General features: G+C 47.4%; 1 protein-coding gene and 1 pseudogene across 1 annotated transcript; one reads left to right on the top strand and one right to left on the bottom strand.

The window, feature by feature from the left end:
• Positions 1-456: 456 nt before the first annotated feature.
• Positions 457-2,610, bottom strand: LOC136538116 (uncharacterized). The gene has a single exon (XM_066530095.1). The coding sequence runs from the start codon at positions 2,483-2,485 to the stop codon at positions 647-649; it is 1,839 nt and encodes a 612-aa protein (XP_066386192.1). The 5' UTR covers positions 2,486-2,610; the 3' UTR covers positions 457-646.
• A 913-nt stretch (positions 2,611-3,523) lies between these two features.
• Positions 3,524-19,837, top strand: LOC136538115 (uncharacterized; annotated as a pseudogene).
• Positions 19,838-20,161: the final 324 nt, after the last annotated feature.

Below are 20,161 nucleotides of genomic sequence, written 5' to 3'. Positions count from 1 at the left end.
AGGTCACGTCTGTCCAGCACTACCTATAAGGTCCTGAAAACAATGAAGGAAGGCGAGAGCGCTGTTGTGATGGTGCAATCACAATGTATGTCTCACTGAATAGATTTGTATTAAAAAGGAGCTGCATTAACTCAGTCCACGCTGATGCTTGAGATTATTTCCATAATTATCTGGGATGGGAGTAGCATATCAATAAATATGAGGCATCTACACATGTCATGTAATTAAGTAACATTTAACTTTTTGTTCCGTATCTTTTGTATTTTTTTGTTTTATCTGTGAAGATACTAGTGTTGCAGTCTACCTCACTCAACCTATTAACCAACATGTATATTATCCTAATAATTACTAGATTCAACAAAACCAGCCTTCAGTATCATGCATATAGAACAGCAATGCCCTAGTACTGTACAAAATACAAATCAGTTTCAGTGCTTGCAAACTAAACAATTATAGTGCAAATCGAAGATGATAAAACTTTATTCAAGCATCGTTTCCACGATTCAAATTACGCCATATCGGAATACCATATGCTGAGACTATGAGTATGTGGTTCTACCAGAAGACCCTGAGCTTTTCTTTGAGAGTTTTCTTCACTATGTCGCCAACAGCAATCGATCAGGAACACATGCGCACGAAAAAAACTTTAGTCGAACACCTCTAACGCCTCATACTCCGGGCCAGAGATGGCATCTGCCACGACGGCGGCCGGCGTTAGCTCGCCATCCGCCTCCAGGAAGAGTCTCACCAGGTTCTTGGAGTAGCCGCTCACCAGGGCCGTGCCCTCTTGCGCTGCCACCACAGGCGTGGAGGCCATGGAGGTCCCCACGTTCCAGAACACCACCTGCGGCGCCGTGAACCCCTCGGCTGCGAACTTGTCGCAGATGCCCTGGTACTCTGTCTTCCACAGGGACGCGGTGCCCGTCCACCCGTCGAAGTCCATGTCACTCAGCACAAACACCCTCTTCACCATCATGTCCCTGCACAGCCCGCCGGCCACCGCCAGCTGCAGGATCTTGCTAAACACGCCCTGCAGGTTCGCGCCCCTCTTATGCTTCCCCATGGACTCCACCAGCGGCCGCAGCTTCTCCTTGAGGCTCGTGCCGAGCACCTTGTGCAGCTGGCGCGTCTCGTTGAAGGTGATCACGCGCCCCTTCCACGGCTCCTGGCTCAGCTCAGAGATGAGGAGTCCCAGTGCGATGGCTGCAGAGGCCGCTGTGTCCGTGGCGGCCAAGGTGGCGCCGGAGAGCCCGCACACCGCTATGCAGTTGGCCAGGCGCCTCTCAGCGGCTAGAGAGGCCGCCATGCAACGCCACTGGAGCTCGGCAGCCTCGTCGTGCTCCCCCTTAAGCGCTGCGGCAATCAATTCATGTGGCAGCACCGCGTCCGCCGGCATCCTGGCGCGACCGGTGCGCACCTCGTCGAAGAAGCCGGCCACCCGGTGCTTGTCGTGCTTCTGGAACACCTCCTTGTACTTGTTCATCGCCAAGGACGACACCCGCGCGTACGGCAGCTCTTCAAACTTGCACGCGCACATGTACACCTCTGGGAGCTCCAGGGCCTTGCGCAGTGGCACCAGAACCTCGCGGCGGAGCCGGTCACGGACGCGGTAGGCATAGTGCTTGTCCGAGATGTTGAGGTACTCCTGGCTGGACTCGCGCGGGAATATGCGGCGGGCTATGGCCTCGCAGAGCAGGGTCGCACGGTCGTAGGACGAGCGGAGCGACGGGCACCATTTGGCCGCGAGACCGATCTTGGTGGTGTCGCCCACGCGCAGGTGCTCGACGTCGGACTTCAGCATCTCGGCGAACATCTCAGCCACGCCATCGTAGAGGAAGCGGAAAGCCTCGTCGGACTCGTAGCGCGAGAGCGCCGACCGCGCGAGCTGCGCCTCCTCCTGGCGCTTCGTCTCCTTGGCAGCCTGAAACTCGCGATCGCTGCGCCGGCGCTTCATGCCGTGACGGTGTACGTTCTGCTGCTTGCGACGGTCGCCGTCGTCGCCCTTGCGGTCGCCGTGGAGTACGCGGTAGAGGATCTCGGGCAGGTCCTTGAGGCAGCCGAATCTGGCAAAGATGGCCAGGTTCCCGGCGAGCGTCTTGGGATGGCGCGCGTGCATCCAGAGCGCGGCGGCGTAGAAGCCCTCCCTATCGCCCTTGCCCAGGCCGCGCACGCCGCGGAGGTGGCAGACGAGCCTGAGCGCGGTGCGCGCGTCCCGAGACCAGGCGACGTCGAGGAGTGCCGCCAGGTGAGCGGCCGAGGTGGCGCCAGGGACGATCTGGAAGAAGAAGTCGACGCACGGGTCGCCGGACGAGGCGTAGGCCAGCGCCCGACCAGACCGCGACGCCTCCTTGGCCACGGATGAGTCATCGGAGTCGGAGGATGACGACGCCTCCCTGGTGGGCCGGGAATCTGCAGCAGCAGCCATGTTGGTGTTGAGGGCGGCCACGGGAGGGCCAAGGAGCGCTGTGGAGGTGGGCGGGGCCATGGCGGAGGCGGCGCTCGAGGTGTTTTGGGTACGCGTGAGATGAACGAAGGGGAGATGAGACGAGATTGGTGCGTGCGCGGATTTTGCTGGGATGGCGACGAAGATTTTATTGGTGGGAGCTTGGAGGCCGGCCTGCGAAGGCGGTGGCAGTTTCCTAATCGCTTGCTGACGTGTGCCGCCAGGTAATGAGGCCATGTTTGGTTTCCATAAGTCAGGTGACTTAGACCCTGTTTGGTTTCCATAAGTCAGGTAACTTATTAAGTTAGGTGACTGAAAACCAGTGACTTATAAGTCATGCCTATTTTGTTGTAGATGACTTATAAGCTCATTAAAGGTGTGGGCCCCACACGAAAAGGGTGACTTATAAGTTTTAAGCAGGGGTGAACCAACTTAAAACTTATAAGCAGGGGTAACTTATAAGTTGGTGGTGTTTGGCAAAATAAGTCACTTTTTCCACTTTTTAACTTATAAGTAGGTGACTTATTTGGAACCAAACAGGGCCTTATTAAGTCAGGTGACTGAAAACCAGTGACTTATAAGTCATGCCTGTTTGGTTGTAAATGACTTATAAGCTCATTAAAGGTGTGGGCCCCACGCGAAAAGGGTGACTTATAAGTTTTAAGTAGGGGTGAACCAACTTAAAACTTATAAGCAGGAGTGACTTATAAGTTGGTGGTGTTTGATAAAATAAGTCACTTTTTTCACTTTTTAACTTATAAGTATGTAACTTATTTAGAACCAAACAGGGCCTGAATCTGAACCCTCTGCGTGTTACGTCGGTTCAATCAACGGTCACAATGCACGCTACCCAACCGACTAACTGGAGTTGCGCCTACGGGTTCTGGTGGGCCACGTCGCATGGCGCAAGGAAACGCGCCGGTGCCGCCGTCGGGGCAGTTGTATATAGCAGAGCGATCGAGTCAAGACCCCCGAATCCTCTCGAAGCAATCTCGTCGCCTTCCATTGCTAGCTTTCTCCCCTAAAATCCTAGCAGAAACAGAAACAGATCAGATCCGGACCAATCGGATCGTTCACGCCATGGCCGCCGTCCTCCTCGGCCCTCCCGTCATCTGCGGGGCACGCCCGCCACAGCTGCGGAGGCCCCCGCTTCCCACCCGTTCCTCGACCTCCTCGACGCCTGCTTCAACAACGAGGACCCTCCAGCCGGTTCTGATGCCGCCAACGGCGCCAAGGGGCCCCGCATGGCGCGGACGGAGAACAACTCGGCCACCTACGAGAGTTCCGGCAACCCCTCGACCTCTTCTTCCAGGTCGTCCCCGACACGCCTGCGCAGCGCGTGCGCGAACTCGTCACCATTGCGTGGGCACACGACCCGCTCACCGCGCTCAAGCTCATCGCGAACCTCCGCGGCGTGCGTGGCACGGGCAAGTCCGACAGGGAGGGCTTCTACGCGGCCGCGCTCTGGATGCACGAGCGCCATCCCAAGACGCTCGCCTGTAACCTTCCCGCGCTCGCCGAATTCGGCTACCTCAAGGACTTCCCCGAGCTACTCTACCGCCTCATCCACGGCGCCGACACGCGCAAGCTCTACAAGGCCAAGGCGGAAACCCAGAAGATCAGACGCAAGGTCCCGGAGGTCCGCGCCGCCAGGCTGGCCGGAAAGAAGCGCGCGCACGGCCAAAACGCGGCGTCTATGGAGACAGAGGCGGCGGCCGTGGAGAACAAACCGGAGGCGATGGATGTGGCGGCCACGAAGGAGATCCCCATGACGAAGGAGGTGCGGAAGGTGGCCAAGCTCGCCGTGCAATCGCTGGAGACGTACTACGGCAATGGCGCCTACCGCTTCCTCTTCGACTGCGTCGCCCAGTTCTTCGCTGACCTCCTCGCCTCCGACCTCGAGCAGCTAGCACCCGGTGGCAGGAAGACGAATATCGGGCTCGCCGCCAAGTGGTGCCCCACGCCAGGCTCGTCGTTCGACCGGACGACGCTGCTCTGCGAGGCCATCGCTCGCCGCCTCTTCCCGCGCGACTCCAGCCCCGACTACTCTGACCTGTCAGAGGAGCACTACTCCTACCGAGTGCTCCACCGTCTCCGCCGCGAGGTGCTTGTGCCGTTGCCGAAGGTCCTGGAGCTCCCGGAGCTGTACATGAGCGCCCAGCGGTGGTCCGAGCTGCCCAACACCCGCGTGGCGTCGGTGGCCATGAGGCGCTATAAGGCCCTGTTCAAGAAGCACGACGAAGCGCGCTTCGACAAGTACGTCGAGGACGTTGAGGCTGGCAAGGCCAAGATCGCGGCTGGCGCGCTCCTGCCCCACGAGATCGCCGCCGCTGCGTTTGGTGGCGAGGCCGACGATGTGTCGGAGCTGCAGTGGCGGCGCATGGTGGAGGACCTCCGCAAGAAGGGGTCTCTAAGCAACTGCATCGCCGTCTGCGACGTTTCCGGGAGCATGCTGTAAGACCCAAAATTTTCATTCTTTTAAAATAAGTAAATTTAATTTAATTATGTTATCATGTGTGAATTCAAATATAGGAAATTAATATTTTTTAAGAAATTAAAATCAAATATAAGGTTAGTAACTTTTTGATGCATACATGTTGTTGCACTTTTATTTTTTGCAATGATTGGTTTTGATCAATTTGGATACAAAATCAATTTGAAAATGGTTTGCTAAAACTCTAGAAAATAAAAAGAAAAAACGGAAATATCTTTCCCACCCCACCCTTCTTCAATTTTGGCCTGCTGGCCCATTCCTCCCGCTGGCCCAGTTGGCCGCTGGCCCTCCTTGCCTCCGCACAAGCCCTGCCTCGTCGGCCCAGCAAGCGCGCCGGCCCAACACCGAGCCGCAACTGCCGCCCGCGCCTCAGCCACTGACAACCCGGGCCCGCCTGCCAGCGCCATCCTCAACCTCCTCCCGCACGCCCCACGCCCAGTCAAGGCGCAACCGCCGCCGTGTCCACCTTGCGTCGTGGGAGCGTCTCCCCGCACCCGGCCTCTACAAAAGGGAACCGAGGCCGAGCCGCCCTCCCTGCTGCCTTCCCCGCTCCCTCTCGCACTCGCTCGAGCCCACGGAAGCCACAACCGTCGCACGGAGAAGCGCCGAGGTCCACCGTCCGCCCCTCCGCGCGGTCCGCCGTCTCCGAGCCGCCGTCGACTCCGTTTTTCCCACTGTGAGAACCCTTTGCTCCCCATGCCCTCAATTCAGTGTTTCATGGCCTCTAGGGCTCGTTTCGCGTGCGCCCGTGAGCTCCATGCCGCCGGCCATGGCGACCACCGCTTCGGCCATGTCCTGCGACTCTCTCGGCCTAGGCGAGCTCGCCCGCACCTCCTCTCACCCCCGGTGCCCTTAGTTCTTCGAACCGTGGCCCGTAGTCACTGAACAGCGCACGCCGGCATGCTCCTTGTCGTCGGCCATGGTGCCTCGCCGCCGGAAGCACTGTTCCGGCCGCCACTCCCTTCTCTCTCCCTCCCAAGATCTAATCCGAGCCATCCATCCATGATCCAATGGCCCAGGGTGGCCGATACCCCTTCGCGGGTTATTTTTCTAAAGAGTCCCTCAAGTTCGGCCAAATAGAAACCGCAGTCCTCAGCCGATTTAATTATTCCAAAATTTAATTTATTTAAATTCAGAAATAGTTCCTTCTATTTACAGAAATGCCACTACATGGTTTTGATCATAAAATCGTCGTTTTAGCTCCGAATTGACCCGTTCAAATTGCGTTAGATTCGTAATAAAGTTCCCTACATGTTAGTACCACTATTAACCATGTTTGCAACTTTTAAATTTCATGGTTAGGTTTAGTTAAATAAATTACTATAGAAAACCCCGTTTAATTCATAACTTTCGAGTTTTAGCTCCGATTTTCGTGAACTTCGCGTTGACGTGATCGCAGCGAGACGTAGATTCTTTTCATAAACATTTTATCTTGTTTTCTATGTTGCTGGTGTACTGTTCTAATAATAGGTTTGTTTGCTTTGCATGAATGTTCCCAAAATATTGTATGTTGCCGTGTTGGTCGTGTTCAGACGGTGAGGAGAACGTTGGAGACCAAGAGTTCTTTGACGACCAGCAGGACCAGCAGGAGTTTGCTAACCAAGGCAAGTATAGCATGGGACCTACCTTGATGTCCTATTCACCTTTATTAACTACTTATTTGCATGTGTCTAATTTTGATACCCGTAAGGACATCCTAATGATTGATTATCCTGTTTCCTTGTTCTCTTACGGGTTATTTGCATATGGGTAGTTTGCTAGCTCTCAATATAACTATACATGAGCTACATAATGAACAATGATTCTATGGAAAGAAAAGGTAAAAGTTGCTTTTAAACAACTGAATTATAGGGCGAAGGAGCAAATGACTTTTGATCATGATGCTCTCGGCCCTCTATAAGGACTTATCTGTTAGCAAAAGCTGGGACTGACAGTGCAACCGTGAGTCACATGACTCTAACTTTAACTTAGTAATAGGACCTTTTCTAGCTTGTTAGAGGTTACCTTTATGGCGCAAAAGGGGCTTGCCACGTTGGGTATAGGGCTGCCTCTGTTCCTATGTGTATAACTGCGATGGATATGTGCCATAGAAAAGAGGGGGTTCCTACATCTGCCTGCCGAGGAAACCTAGCGGCCCTAACTTGTTAGAGAAACCTATAAAATGGCTTCATAGTGTACCCCGCCCGCTCACCTTGGCAGTGATATGGGAGTAATTAACCCGGACATAAGGGAATCACGACTCGTAGTGATTGTGCACAACCTCTGTAGAGGGTTATAAACTATTATAACAGCCATGCTCACGGTCACGAGCGGCCCAAAAAACTCACAGAATAAATGGTTAATTATTGTTGTTCATTCAAGAGGTTCTATGATGATAATATGATACAAATGATTCTAATATCTTATCATGTGGGATTAATTGGGGCTTATGCATAACTTATAATACTTGATGATAAAATCTTGACCAGTGTCATCCTTTTTGAGCTTTCATAACCCCATGTTAACTTGTTAAGTACGGGAAGTACTTACGCTTGTTTACTTTCTATATTTGGATAAAAATCCTGGATGGGTAACAGATGACAACGTGTATGAGGAGTTTTCTAAGGACTATTAGGCTTGTGGTAAACCAGTTGACCATCCCTGTGTTGGAGCTTCCATGAGAGAGTTATCTTTTTATTTTCCGCTGTATTGTGTAAGACTATGTGATGTTATTAATTGTGATGTAAGATACATCGTGATGATACTTCTTATAATTTGTTAACTTATGTGTGTGATTGATCCCTGGGCACACATGAGCTTTATGCATTCAATTTTATCCTTAAAATTAGGTGTGACAAATTGGTATCAGAGCCGTGTTGACTGTAGGACGCAAGCCTAGTTAGAAATAGTCATTTTAGCATTTTTGCTCCACTGGTTTCCTGCTTACTATCTCATTCTTGTTATTTTATTAAAGTATTTATGCTATTCATACCTTAATCTATTATATAAAATTTTTTATTCTAATTCTATCTTTCTCTAAATCTATAGATGTCTCGTAACCCGAAGACCGCCCGCCTTAGCACTGCAGGCTACCGTGCCATTTTCACCCCATGTGCTCCACAGGCGGAGAAGGAGATTGTGATCATCTCCGATAATGAGGAGTGGATGGCCACCCCGACACCTGCACCTGCTCCTACTCTAGTTGTTGCACCTATCTATGCTGTTGTAGCTACCCCAGCGGAGTCATCAGCTACTTCACCTACGCCTGTGCCATCTCCAGCTGTCCCTATGGTGGATGAGGAGATAGGTTGGAAGTGCAAATACTACTTCAAGCTAGCCCTGGAGATGGCCTACTACCACACCCTCCTTACTCATGTGCTGGATGACTACTACCCTGATCTGCACGCCTCCATCAATTATCACTATGCAGAGTACCAGCATCCTTTGGAGGCAACCTTTTGGAAGGTAGAGCTGGTTGTCACTGCCCGGAATGACATAAATAATGGACATGAGGTGGAGACTGTCCATCGTGCCATTGCTAGATGGGCCCATGCATTGGATGACATAGAAGATGCAGCGTAGGACGCTTACATCTACTACCATGGTTGTCGTTTTGAGGCCATGAAGGAGGATCATTTTAGGTTCCTTCCTCGCAATGATCATGAGGGTAATTGGCAAGTCCTGGCACCACCAGAAACTGATCCAATCCTAAAAGCAACAATGCAACATGTCCATGCCATGTAGGGGGTAGATGAGGAAGTCAAGGGAGAGCTGCGTGCATCATAGAGGGCCAAGAGGTGACTCCAGAAGCAAGTTGATGAACTGCGTGCTCAACTTGGGCTACCACCGATCTACAAGAAGCGTCGGTCGTTCACCATGATTGACACCGCCCCATAGGTGTTAGGTGCCTTGCTTAAAGTTACTACGTTGTTAGTTCGTGTGTCATATCTAGTCTTGTCTTGTCTTGTGAACTTTAGTGATTAGATGTTTTTAATTGTGAACTTGGATGATTTGGAGTTTGTTTGATTGCTGGAGGTTTGTGGGCATGTCCACAAATTCCATACGTTTGAACCTTAAGTTTAGATGAAGTCTTAATACAGATGGGTTTGCTTTTATCTTACCTCTGTTGTGCTGTTTTCTAGAGCAGAATGTGTTCTTTATCTTGTATCTCGAAATCTAGGCTGCCAAAAATTCTGAAATTTTTGTGGAGATATCTAGACTTTGATATCTTTCAAATGTCTCTGTAATCACATCAATATCTATTTAGGTTTGTGAGATCTAGCTATCACAAGTTGATGTTCCTGCACAGACTGGAACGCAGGACAGATTCGGTTTAGCTCTGTTTTTAACCATGTATATACCAGAATCTGTAAAAATGTTCTAAATAAAAGTTGTAGCTAATCTCCTAAGCTTTCCAATAGTTCTTGGTACACCTCTATGGGATCTCTAAAACTCAAGTTATGATAGATTTACCAAACTGCTGTAATTGAATCTTGTCCGAAAAGTTTTCAGCATTGTTCATTATCTTTTGTAAGCTCTCTATAAATTAGAAATCTCTAAAATTTTGCGCATTTGTTGGAAAACAGATGGCTGCAAGAGTAGAAAGAGGCAGAGGCCATGGTCGTGGACGTGATGCTCTCATAAATCTACCACCATCGCCACCGGTGACTATAGAACAATTGATGGGAATGCAAGCACACTTGATGCAAGCCATGATGCAACGCTTGGATAATGAACTTGCAAGAGGACCACCACCTGTTCAGGTCAGAGACAAGCATGGAGAATTCATGAAGGGTCGCCCTTCGGTGTTCACTCATGCCTCAGACCCCTTGGAGGCAGACGATTGGTTGCGTGCTGTGAAAAAGCAACTTAACATAGCACAATGCAATGATCTTGAGAAGGTGTTGTATGCTTCTGGTCAACTCCAGGGAGCAGCTCAGGATTGGTGGGATTCTTTCTAGTATGGACGCCCCAACGATGCTCCTGCTATCACCTGGTGGGAATTCAAGGATAATTTCTAGTTTTATCATATCCCTGATGGACTTGTGGAATTAAAGCAGGAGGAATTCAGGTCCCTTAAGCAAGGATCCATGACTGTGGTGGAGTATCATGACAAGTTTGCTCAATTATCACGCTATGCTCCAAATGATGTAGCTGAGGACAAGGAGAAGCAACGCCGCTTTCTCAAGAGACTTTATGATGGACTGCAGCTCCAGCTGATGTCCAACACCTACCCTAACTTTTAGTCCTTGGTGAACCACGCTATTATGATTGACGATAAGTGCAAAGAGATGGAAGCCAAGAAGAGAAGACTTTAAGGGCAAGCTTCTGGAAGCAACACCCGCCCGCATGCCTATCCCCAGCAGGGTTTTCAGCAGAGGAATCAAGGACCATCTAACTAGGGAAACCATGGTCAGTACCCTCAGCGTAATCAATTCCAGCAACGCCCTTAGTACCAGCAATAGTTTGGTAATCAACGTCCCTAGCAATAGACCGACAATCCGGCATCACACCAGGGAACGCCCAACAATGCTCCTATGAAGAGTGGTGCACTCAATAACCCCAACGCATGCTACTACTGTGGAGAAGTAGGTCACTATGCTCATCAGTGTCTAAAGAAGCAGAACCAGCAAGCTCCTTAGAACCAGAATAGCAATCCGAAGTTCAACGCCCAACCACCTCACACTGCTAAGGTGAACTATGTGTCATCTGATGCAACTCAGGAGACGCCCGAGGTCATGTTGGGTACGTTCAGTGTCAACTCTATCTCTGCTACAGTACTTTTTGATTCCGGTGCTTCGTATTCTTTTATTTCCCAAGCTTTTGTTAGAATGCATAGCATACCTTTATGTGCCATGAAAAACCCCATACTAGTAAATTCGCCGGGAGGTAGTATGCCAGCTTCTTATTGGAGTCTCTCAGCTAGTATTTCCTTAAGGGGGTAGACTTCAAAGTGAAACCTATTGTGTTGAGAACAGCAGGAATTGATCTTATTCTGGGAATAGATTGGATAAAACAACACCGGACAGTGATTCAGTGTCAGGAGAGATCTGTTGTTGTGACATCACCCAATGGAGATAGAATTTGTGTAGAAGTGGTAGTGCAAGCTCAGCCAACAGCCAATGTGAACCAGCTGGATGGTGATGCCAATAAACAAGATCACGTTGTGGAGGAGTTCCCGGATGTTTTCTCTGATGACTTGCCAGGTATGCCAACCTGACCATGACATTGAATTCATTATTGAGTTATTACCTAGAACTGCACCAATAGCTAAACGTCCATATAGAATGGGGGTTAATGAATTAGAAGAGCTTAAGAAACAACTAAAAGAGTTGCAAGAAAAAGGTTTCATATGCTCCAGTTCTTCTCCATGGAGAGCACCTGTGATCTTTGTGGATAAAAGGATGGTAGTCAACAGATGTGTATGGATTATCGTTCACTTAATGAGGTTACTATCAAGAATAAATACTCTTTGCCTAGGATTGATGATTTGTTTGATCAGTTAAGAGGAGCCTATGTGTTCTCCAAGATTGATCTTCGCTCAGGTTACCATCAGCTAAAGATTCGAAACTCGAGCATACCCAAGACAACATTCACTACACGGTATGGCTTGTATGAGTATACCGTTATATCTTTTGGATTGACCAATGCACCTACATACTTTATATATCTGATGAATAAGGTGTTTATGAAGTTTCTTGATAAATTTGTGGTGGTATTCATTGATGACATACTGATATTCTCCAAGACTGAAGAAGAATATGCTGAGCATATAAGGTTGGTCTTGCAAAAGCTTAGAGAACATAAGTTGTACGCTAAGCGAATCAAGTGTGAGTTTTGGTTGAAGGAGGTCTCTTTTCTGGGTCATATTGTCTCCAATGGTGGGATAGTAGTGGATCCAGGTAAAGTACAAGATGTATTGAATTAGAAACCACCAACTAATGTAAGTGAGATTCGTAGCTTTTTTAGATTGACTGGATATTACAGGAGCTTCATTAAAGGTTTTTCCAAGCTTGCTAAGCCTATGACAGCTCTATTGGAAAAGAATGCTAAATTTATATGGTCTAATAAATGCTAGGCAAACTTTGATGAGCTAAAGAAGAGATTGACTATAGCTTCAGTGTTGATTTTGCCTGATTTAAGCAAGAACTTCTCTATATATTGTGATGCATCTCGTTTGGGCCTTGAATGTGTTCTTATGCAAGAAGGAAGAGTGGTGGCATATGCATCTAGGCAATTGAGGAAGCATGAGTTGAACTACCATACTCATGACTTGGAATTGGCAACTGTGGTTCATGCTTTGAAAATCTAGAGACATTATTTAATTGGGCATAAGAGTGACATCTATATAGACCACAAGAGTTTGAAGTATATCTTTACCTAATCAGATCTAAATCTAAGACAACGTCGTTGGTTGGAATTGATCAAAGACTATGATTTAGAAGTGCATTATCATCTGGGAAAAGCAAATGTCATAGCTGATGCACTTAGCAGGAAGAGTTATGCCAATGGACTTCGGTTGACATTGATGCCAGCAGAGTTGTGTGCTAAAATGGAGTATCTCAACTTGAGTTTTGTCACTAATACAATGGAATTGGTGATAGAGCCTACATTGGAGCAAGAAATACGCAAAGGTCAATTGGAGGATAAAAAACTAAAAGAGATAGCGAAGAATGTAGTGCTTGGAAAGGCACCAGGATTTAGGATGGATGAGAATGGTACTCTTTGGTTCGAGAAAAGGATATGCATACCTAAAGTGAAGGCTATCCATGATGCAATTCTGCAAGAGGCACATGAGTCTGCTTATTCTATACATCTCGGAAGTACCAAGATGTATTTGGATCTCAAAAAGAAGTATTAGTGGTATGGTTTGAAGAGAGATGTGGCAGAGTATGTGGCTTTGTGTGACACTTGTCAAAGAGTGAAAGCTGAGCATCAAAGACCTTCAGGGTTGCTATAACCAATGAAGATTCCTAAATAGAAATGGAAAGAAGTTGGTATGGATTTTATCATAGGTTTGCCCTATACTCAAAGAGGTTATGATTCAATATGGGTAATAGTGGATCGACTCACCAAGGTTGCTCACTTTTTACCGATCAAGACTACCTATATAGGTGCAAGGCTAGCAGAGTTGTACATGGAAAGGATAGTGTGCTTACATGGTGTTCCTAAGAAAATTATGTCTGATAGAGGCACTCAGTTTACATCGTAATTCTGGCAGAAAGTACATAGATCCTTAGGGACAAAGTTGAACTTTAGTTCTACTTACCACCCAAAAACTGATGGACAGACTGAAAGGATCAACCAGATTTTGGAAGATATGTTGAGAGCTTGTGCACTGCAATATGGTACAAGTTGGGACAAGAGTTTGCCCTATGCTGAGTTCTCGTACAACAATAGTTATCAGAAGAGTCTCAAGATGACACCTTTTGAGGCGCTGTATGGACGTAAATGTAGAACGCCTTTGTTCTGGAATCAGACTGGTAAAACTCAAGTGTTTCAACCCGATGTCCTTAGAGACATAGAAGAACAAGTGAGAATGATTAAAGACAACTTGAGAGTGGCTCAGTCTAGACAGAAGAGTTACGCTGATACTCGTAGAAGAGAGCTGACTTTCAAAGTTAGAGATTATGTGTACTTGAAGGTGTCACCAATGAGAAGTGTGAAAAGATTCAATATGAAGGGAAAGTTGGCATCGAGGTATATTGGACCTTTCAAGATCCTAGAGAGACATGGAGAAGTAGCCTATCAGTTGGAACTGCCTGAGAGTTTGTCAGGTGTGCACGATGTATTTCATGTTTCTCAATTAAAGAAGTGTTTACGAGTACCAGAAGAGCAAATTACCAGAAGCTAGCCCTTGAAGCCTCCTCTTCTTGGCTTCCATCTCTTTACGCTTATCATCAATCACAATAGCGCGGTTCACCAAGGACTGAAAGTTAGGGTAGGTGTTAGACATCAGCTGGAGCTACAGTCCATCATAAAGTCCCTTGAGGAAATGGCATTGCTACTCCTTATCATCAGCTACATCATTTGGAGCATAGCGTGATAGTTATGCAAACTTGTCACGATACTCCACCACAGACATGGATCATTGCTTAAGGGACCTGAATTCCTCTTGCTTCAATTCCACTAGTCCATCAAGGATATGATATGACCGGAAATTATCCTTGAATTCCTACCAAGTGATAGCAGGAGCATTGTTGGGGCATCCATACTGGAAAGAATCCCACCAATCCTTAGCTGCTCCTTAGAGTTGACCAAAAGCATACAACACCTTCTCAAGGTCATTGCATTGTGCTATGTTAAGTTGCTTTTCCACAGCACACAACCAATCATCTGCCTCCAAGGGGTCTGAGGCATGGGTGAACATTGGAGGGTGACCCTTCATGAATTCTCTACGCTTGTCTCTGACTTGAACAGGCGATGGTCCTCTTGCAGGTTTATTATCCAAGCATTGCATCATGGCTTGCATCAACTGCGCTTGCATTCCCATCAATTGTTCCATAGTCACTAGGGGCGGCGGTGGTGGATTTATGAGAGCATCACGTCCATGACCACGGCCTCTGCCTCTTCCTCCTCTTGCGGCCATCTGTTTTCCAACAAATGTGCAAAATTTTAGAGATTTCTAATTTATAGAGAGCTTATAAAAGATAATGAACAATGCTGAAAACTTTCTGGACAAGATTCAATTACAGTAGTTCGGTAAATCTGTCATAACTTGAGTTTCAGAGATTCCACAGAGGTGTACTAAGAATGGTTGGAAAGCTTAGGAGATTAGCTACAACTTTTATTTAGAACACTTTTACAGATTCTAGTATATACATGGTCAAAAACAGAGCTAAACCAAATCTGTCCTGGGTTCTAGTCTGCACAGGAACATCAAATTGTGACAGCTAGATATCACAAACCTGAATAGATATTGATGTGATTCTAGAGACAATTGAAAGATACCGAAATCTAGATATCTCCACAAAAATTTCAGAATTTTTGGCAGCCCAGATTTCAAGATACAAGATAAAGAACACAAACTGCTCTAGAAAATAGCACATCAGAGATAAGATAAAGCAAACCCATCTGCATTAAGCCTTCATCTAAACTTAAGGTTCAAACCTATAGAATTTGTGGACATGCCCACAAACCTCTAGCAATCAAACAAACTCCAAATCATCTAAGTTTACAATTAAAAACATCTAATCACTAAAGTTCACAAGACAAGACAAGACTAGACATGACACACGAACTAACAACATAGTAACTTTAAGCAAGGCACCTAACACCTATGGGGCAGTGTCAATCATGGTGAATGACCGGCACTTCTTCTTGTAGATCGGTGGCAGCCCAAGTTGAGCACGCAGTTCATCAACTTGCTTCTGGAGTCACCTCTCGGCCCTCTATGATGCACGCAGCTCTCCCTTGACTTCCTCATCTACCTCCTGCATGGCATGGACATGTTGCACTGTTGCTTCTAGGGTTGGATCAGTTTCTAGTGGTACTAGGACCTGCCAATTACCCTCATGATCATTGTGAGGAAGGAACCTAAAACGATCCTCCTTCATGGCCTCAAAACGACGACCATGGTAGTAGATGTAAGCGTCCTGCGCTGCATCTTTCATGCCATCCAATGCATGGGCCCATCTAGCAATGGCACGATGGACAGTCTCCACCTCATGTCCATTCTTTATGTCATTCTAGGCAGTGACAACTAGCTCTACCTTTCAAAAGGTTGCCTCCAAAGGATGCTGGTACTTTGTACAGTGATAGTTGATGGAGGCGTGCAGATCAGGGTAGTAGTCATCCAGCACATGAGTAACGAGGGTGTGGTAGTAGGCTGTCTCCGGGGCTAGCTTGAAGTAGTATTTGCACTTCCAGACTATCTCCTCATCCACCACAGGGACAGCTGGGGATGGCATAGGCGTAGGTGAAGTAGCTGATAACTCCGCTGGGGTAGCTACAGCAGCATAGACAGGTGCAACAACTAGAGTAGGAGCAGGTGTAGGTGTTGGGGTGGCCATCCACTCCTCATCATCCTCGATCAAGGGTTCCACCTCATCATCGGAGATGATCACAATCTCCTTCTCCGCCTGTGGAGCACAGGGGGTGAACATGGCACGGTAGCCTGCAGTGCTGAGGCGAGCGGTCTTCGGATTACGAGACATCTATAAATTTAGAGAAAGATAGAATTAGAATAAAAAATTTTATATAATAGATTAAGGTATGAATAACATAAATACTTTAATAAAATAACAAGAATAAAACAGTAAGCAGGAAACCAGTGGAGCAAAGATGCTAAAACGACCATTTCTAACTAGGCTTGCGTCCTACAGTCAACACGACTCTGATACCAATTTGTCACATCCAATTTTAAGGATAAAATTGAATGCATAAAGCTCATGTGTGCCCAGGGATCAGTCACACACATAAGTTGACAAATTATAAGAAGTATCATCACGGTGTATCTTACATCACGATTAATAACATCACATAGTCTTATACAACACAGCGGAAAATAAAAAGATAACTCCCTCGTGGAAGCTCCAACACAGAGACAGTCAACTGGTTGATCACAAGCCTAATAGTCCTTAGGAAACTCCTCATACACGTTGTCATCTGTTACCCATCCGGAATTTTTATCCAAATATAGAAAGTAAACAAGTGTAAGTACTTCCCGTACTTAACAAGTTAACATGGGGTTATGAAAGATCAAAAAGGATGACACTGGCTTACTGCAGTTAGCACTTTTAGTAGGTTAAGATTTTATCATCAACTATTATCAAGTTATGCATAAGCCTCAATTAATCCCACATGATCAGATATCAGAATTATTTGTATCATATTATCATCATAGAACCTCTTGAATGAACAACAATAATTAACCATTTATTCTGTGAGTTTTTTGGGCCGCTCGTGACCGTAAGCATGGATGTTATAATAGTTTGTAACCCTCTGCAGAGGTTGTGTACATTCACCGTGAGTCATGATTCCCTTATGCCCGGGTTAATTACTCCCATATCACTGCTAAGGTGAGCGGGCGGGGTACACTATGAAGCCATTTTATAGGTTTCTCTAACAAGTTAGGGCCGCTAGGTTTCCTCGGCAGGCAGATGTAGGAACCCCCCTTTCCTATGGCACATATCCATCGCAGCTATACACATAGGAACAGAGGTAGCCCTATACCCAATGTGGCAATCCCTTTTGCGCCATAAAGGTAACCTCTAACAAGCTAGAAAAGGTCATATTACTGAGTTAAAGTCAGAGTCATGTGACTCTCATGGTTGCACTGTCAGTCCTAGCTTTTGTCAACAGATAAGTCCTTATGGAGGGCCGAGAGCATCATGATCAAAAGTTATTTGCTCCTTCACCCTATAATTCAGTTGTTTAAAAGCAACTTTTACCTTTTCTTTCCATAGAATCATTGTTCATTATGTAGCTCATGTATAGTTATATTGAGCGCTAGCAAACTACCCATATACAAATAACCCGTAGGAGAACAAGGAAACAGGATAATTAATCACTAGGATGTCCTTACGGGTATTAAAATTAGACACATGCAAATGAGTAGTTAATAAAGGTGAATAGGACATCAAGGTAGGTCCCATGCTATACTTGCCTTGGTTAGCAAACTTCTGCTGGCCCTGCTGGTCGTCAAAGAACTCTTGGTCTCCAACGTTCTCCTCGCCGTCTGAACACGACCAACACGGCAACATACAACATTTCGGGAACATTCATGCAAAGCAAACAAACCTATTATTAGAACAGTACACCAGCAATATAGAAAACAAGATAAAATGTTTATGAAAAGCATCTACGTCTCGCTACGATCACATCAACGCGAAGTTCACGAAAATCGGAGCTAAAACACGAAAGTTATGAATTAAACGGGGTTTTCTATAGTAATTTATTTAACTAAACCTAACCATGAAATTTAAAAGTTGCAAACATGGTTAACAATGGTACTAACATGTAGGGAACTTTATTACGAATCTAACGCAATTTGAACGGGTCAATTCGGAGCTAAAACGACGATTTTATGATCAAAACTATGTAGTGGCATTTCTGTAAATAGAAGAAACTATTTCTGAATTTAAATAAATTAAATTTTGGAATAATTAAATCGGCTGAGGACTGCGGTTTCTATTTGGCCGAACTTGAGGGACTCTTTAGAAAAATAACCTGCGAAGGGGTATCGGCCACCCTGGGCCGTTGGATCATGGATGGGTGGCTCGTATTAAATCTTGGGAGGGAGAGAGAAGGGAGTGGCGGCGGGAACAGTGCGCGGTTCAGTGACTACGGGCCACGGTTTGAAGAACCGAGGGCACCGGGGGAGAGAGGAGGTGCGGGCGAGCTCGCCTAGGCCGAGAGAGCGGTCGCAGGATATGGCCGAGGCGGTGGTCGCCATGGCCGGCGGCGTGGAGCTCACGGACGCACGTGAAACGAGCCCTAGAGGCCATGAAACACTGAATTGAGGGCATGGGGAGAAAGAGGGGAGCAAGAGGGTTCTCACAGTGGGGAAAAATGGAGTCGACGGCGGCTCGGAGACGGCGGACCGCGCGGAGGGGCGGACGGCGGACCTCGGCGCTTCTCCGTGCGACGGTTGTGGCTTCAGTGCGAGAGGGAGCGGGAAAGGCAACAGGGAGGGCGGCTCGGCCTCGGTTCCCTTTTGTAGAGGCCGGGCGTGGGGAGACGCTCCCACGATGCAAGGTGGACGCGGCGGCGGTTGCGCCTTGACTGGGCGCGGGGCGTGCGGGAGGAGGTTGAGGATGGCGCTGGCAAGCGGGCCCGGGCTGTCAGTGGCTGAGGCGCGGGCGGCAGTTGCGGCTCGGTGCTGGGCCGGCGCGCTTGCTGGGCCGACGGGGCTGGGCTGGCGCGGAGGCAAGGAGGGCCAGCGGCTAACTGGGCCAGCAGGAGGAATGGGCCAGCAGGCCAAAATTGAAGAAGGGTGGAGAGGGAAAGGTATTTCCTTTTTTTTCTTTTTATTTTATAGAGTTTTAGCAAACCATTTTCAAATTGATTTTGTATCCAAATTGATCAAAATCAATCATTGCAAAAATAAAAGTGCAGCAGCATGTATGCATCAAAAAGTTACTAACCTTATATTTGATTTTAATTTTCCAAAAATTATCAATTTCTTATATTTGAATTCACACGTGATAACATAATTAAATCAAATTTACTTATTTTTAAAGAATGAAATTTTTGGGTGTTACACATGCACGGCACGCCCATAGAGGTGTGCGTGGCGCTGGATCTGCTCATCTCTGAGCTCAGCGAGAAGCCATGGGCGGGCAGGATGATCACGTTCAGCGAGACTCCCCAGATCCACAAGATTGAGGGCATGACCCTCGTCCAGAAGATAAGCTTCATCAAGCGCATGGACTGGGACATGAACACCAACTTCCAGGCGGTCTTCGACCGCATCCTACGCACGGCGGTGGACGGTCGGCTGCCCAAGGAGAAGATGATCAGGACCGTCTTCGTGTTCAGTGACATGGAGTTCGACGAGGCGTCTGCTAGTCCTTGGGAGACGGACTACCAGGCCATCTGCCGCAAGTTCAATGACGCCGGGTACGGCGACGCAGTGCCTCAGATCGTCAGCCTGTTCGGCTGGAGGAAAACGATCCTATAGGATCCTAAATTTCTAGCCGGAACAGTATTTTTTTCTCACATAAACCAGCCAGCAGTACTTCTTCACAAACCAGCAACGATATGAACCAACCAACCAAACAGGCTGCGTGTTCTGGAACCTGAGGGACTCAAAGTCGACCCCAGTGACGTCAACGCAGCCCGGAGTCGCGATGGTGAGCGGCTTCTCCAAGAACTTGGTCAAGCTTTTCCTGGAGCACGAAGGTGTGGTGAACTCGGAGGCCGTCATGAAGGCAGCCATCGCCGGCGAGGAGTACCAGACGCTTTCTGTGTTTGATTGATCGGTTAGCGGGTCATTAGTTAGGACTTAGGAGTTAAGGACGTAAGTGGATGATGTATGTCTGAATTCTGCGCTCAACCGTGCTACTACTTTGTAATCTGACATGGAGGAACATAGATAGATTGCTTTTGGTACCGAACAGCTTTGGGTTCCCCTTTTACATGTTAGTTTCAGTTTCAGTGCAGGCTTGTTTTCTTCGTATAATAGGATTTGTTTTCTCCGTCCTAGCAAATATGTGTGTGAGTTGCAACGGGTGAAAAAAAACTATTAAATATTTATGCAGAGCGATAACGTGAATGGTACCTATCTACTTATGTTTTATGCT

This window comes from Miscanthus floridulus, chromosome 2 (assembly GCF_019320115.1).
Source record: "Miscanthus floridulus cultivar M001 chromosome 2, ASM1932011v1, whole genome shotgun sequence".
Classification (NCBI taxonomy): Eukaryota; Viridiplantae; Streptophyta; class Magnoliopsida; order Poales; family Poaceae; genus Miscanthus; species Miscanthus floridulus.
Note: the sequence above shows the minus strand (reverse complement) of the source record. Positions and strands in the feature narration are given on the sequence as shown.

Bases quoted from the DNA above. Each gene is read 5' to 3' on its own strand.
- LOC136538116 (XM_066530095.1), bottom strand. From the start codon at position 2,485: ATGGCCCCGCCCACCTCCACAGCGCTCCTTGGCCCTCCCGTGGCCGCC.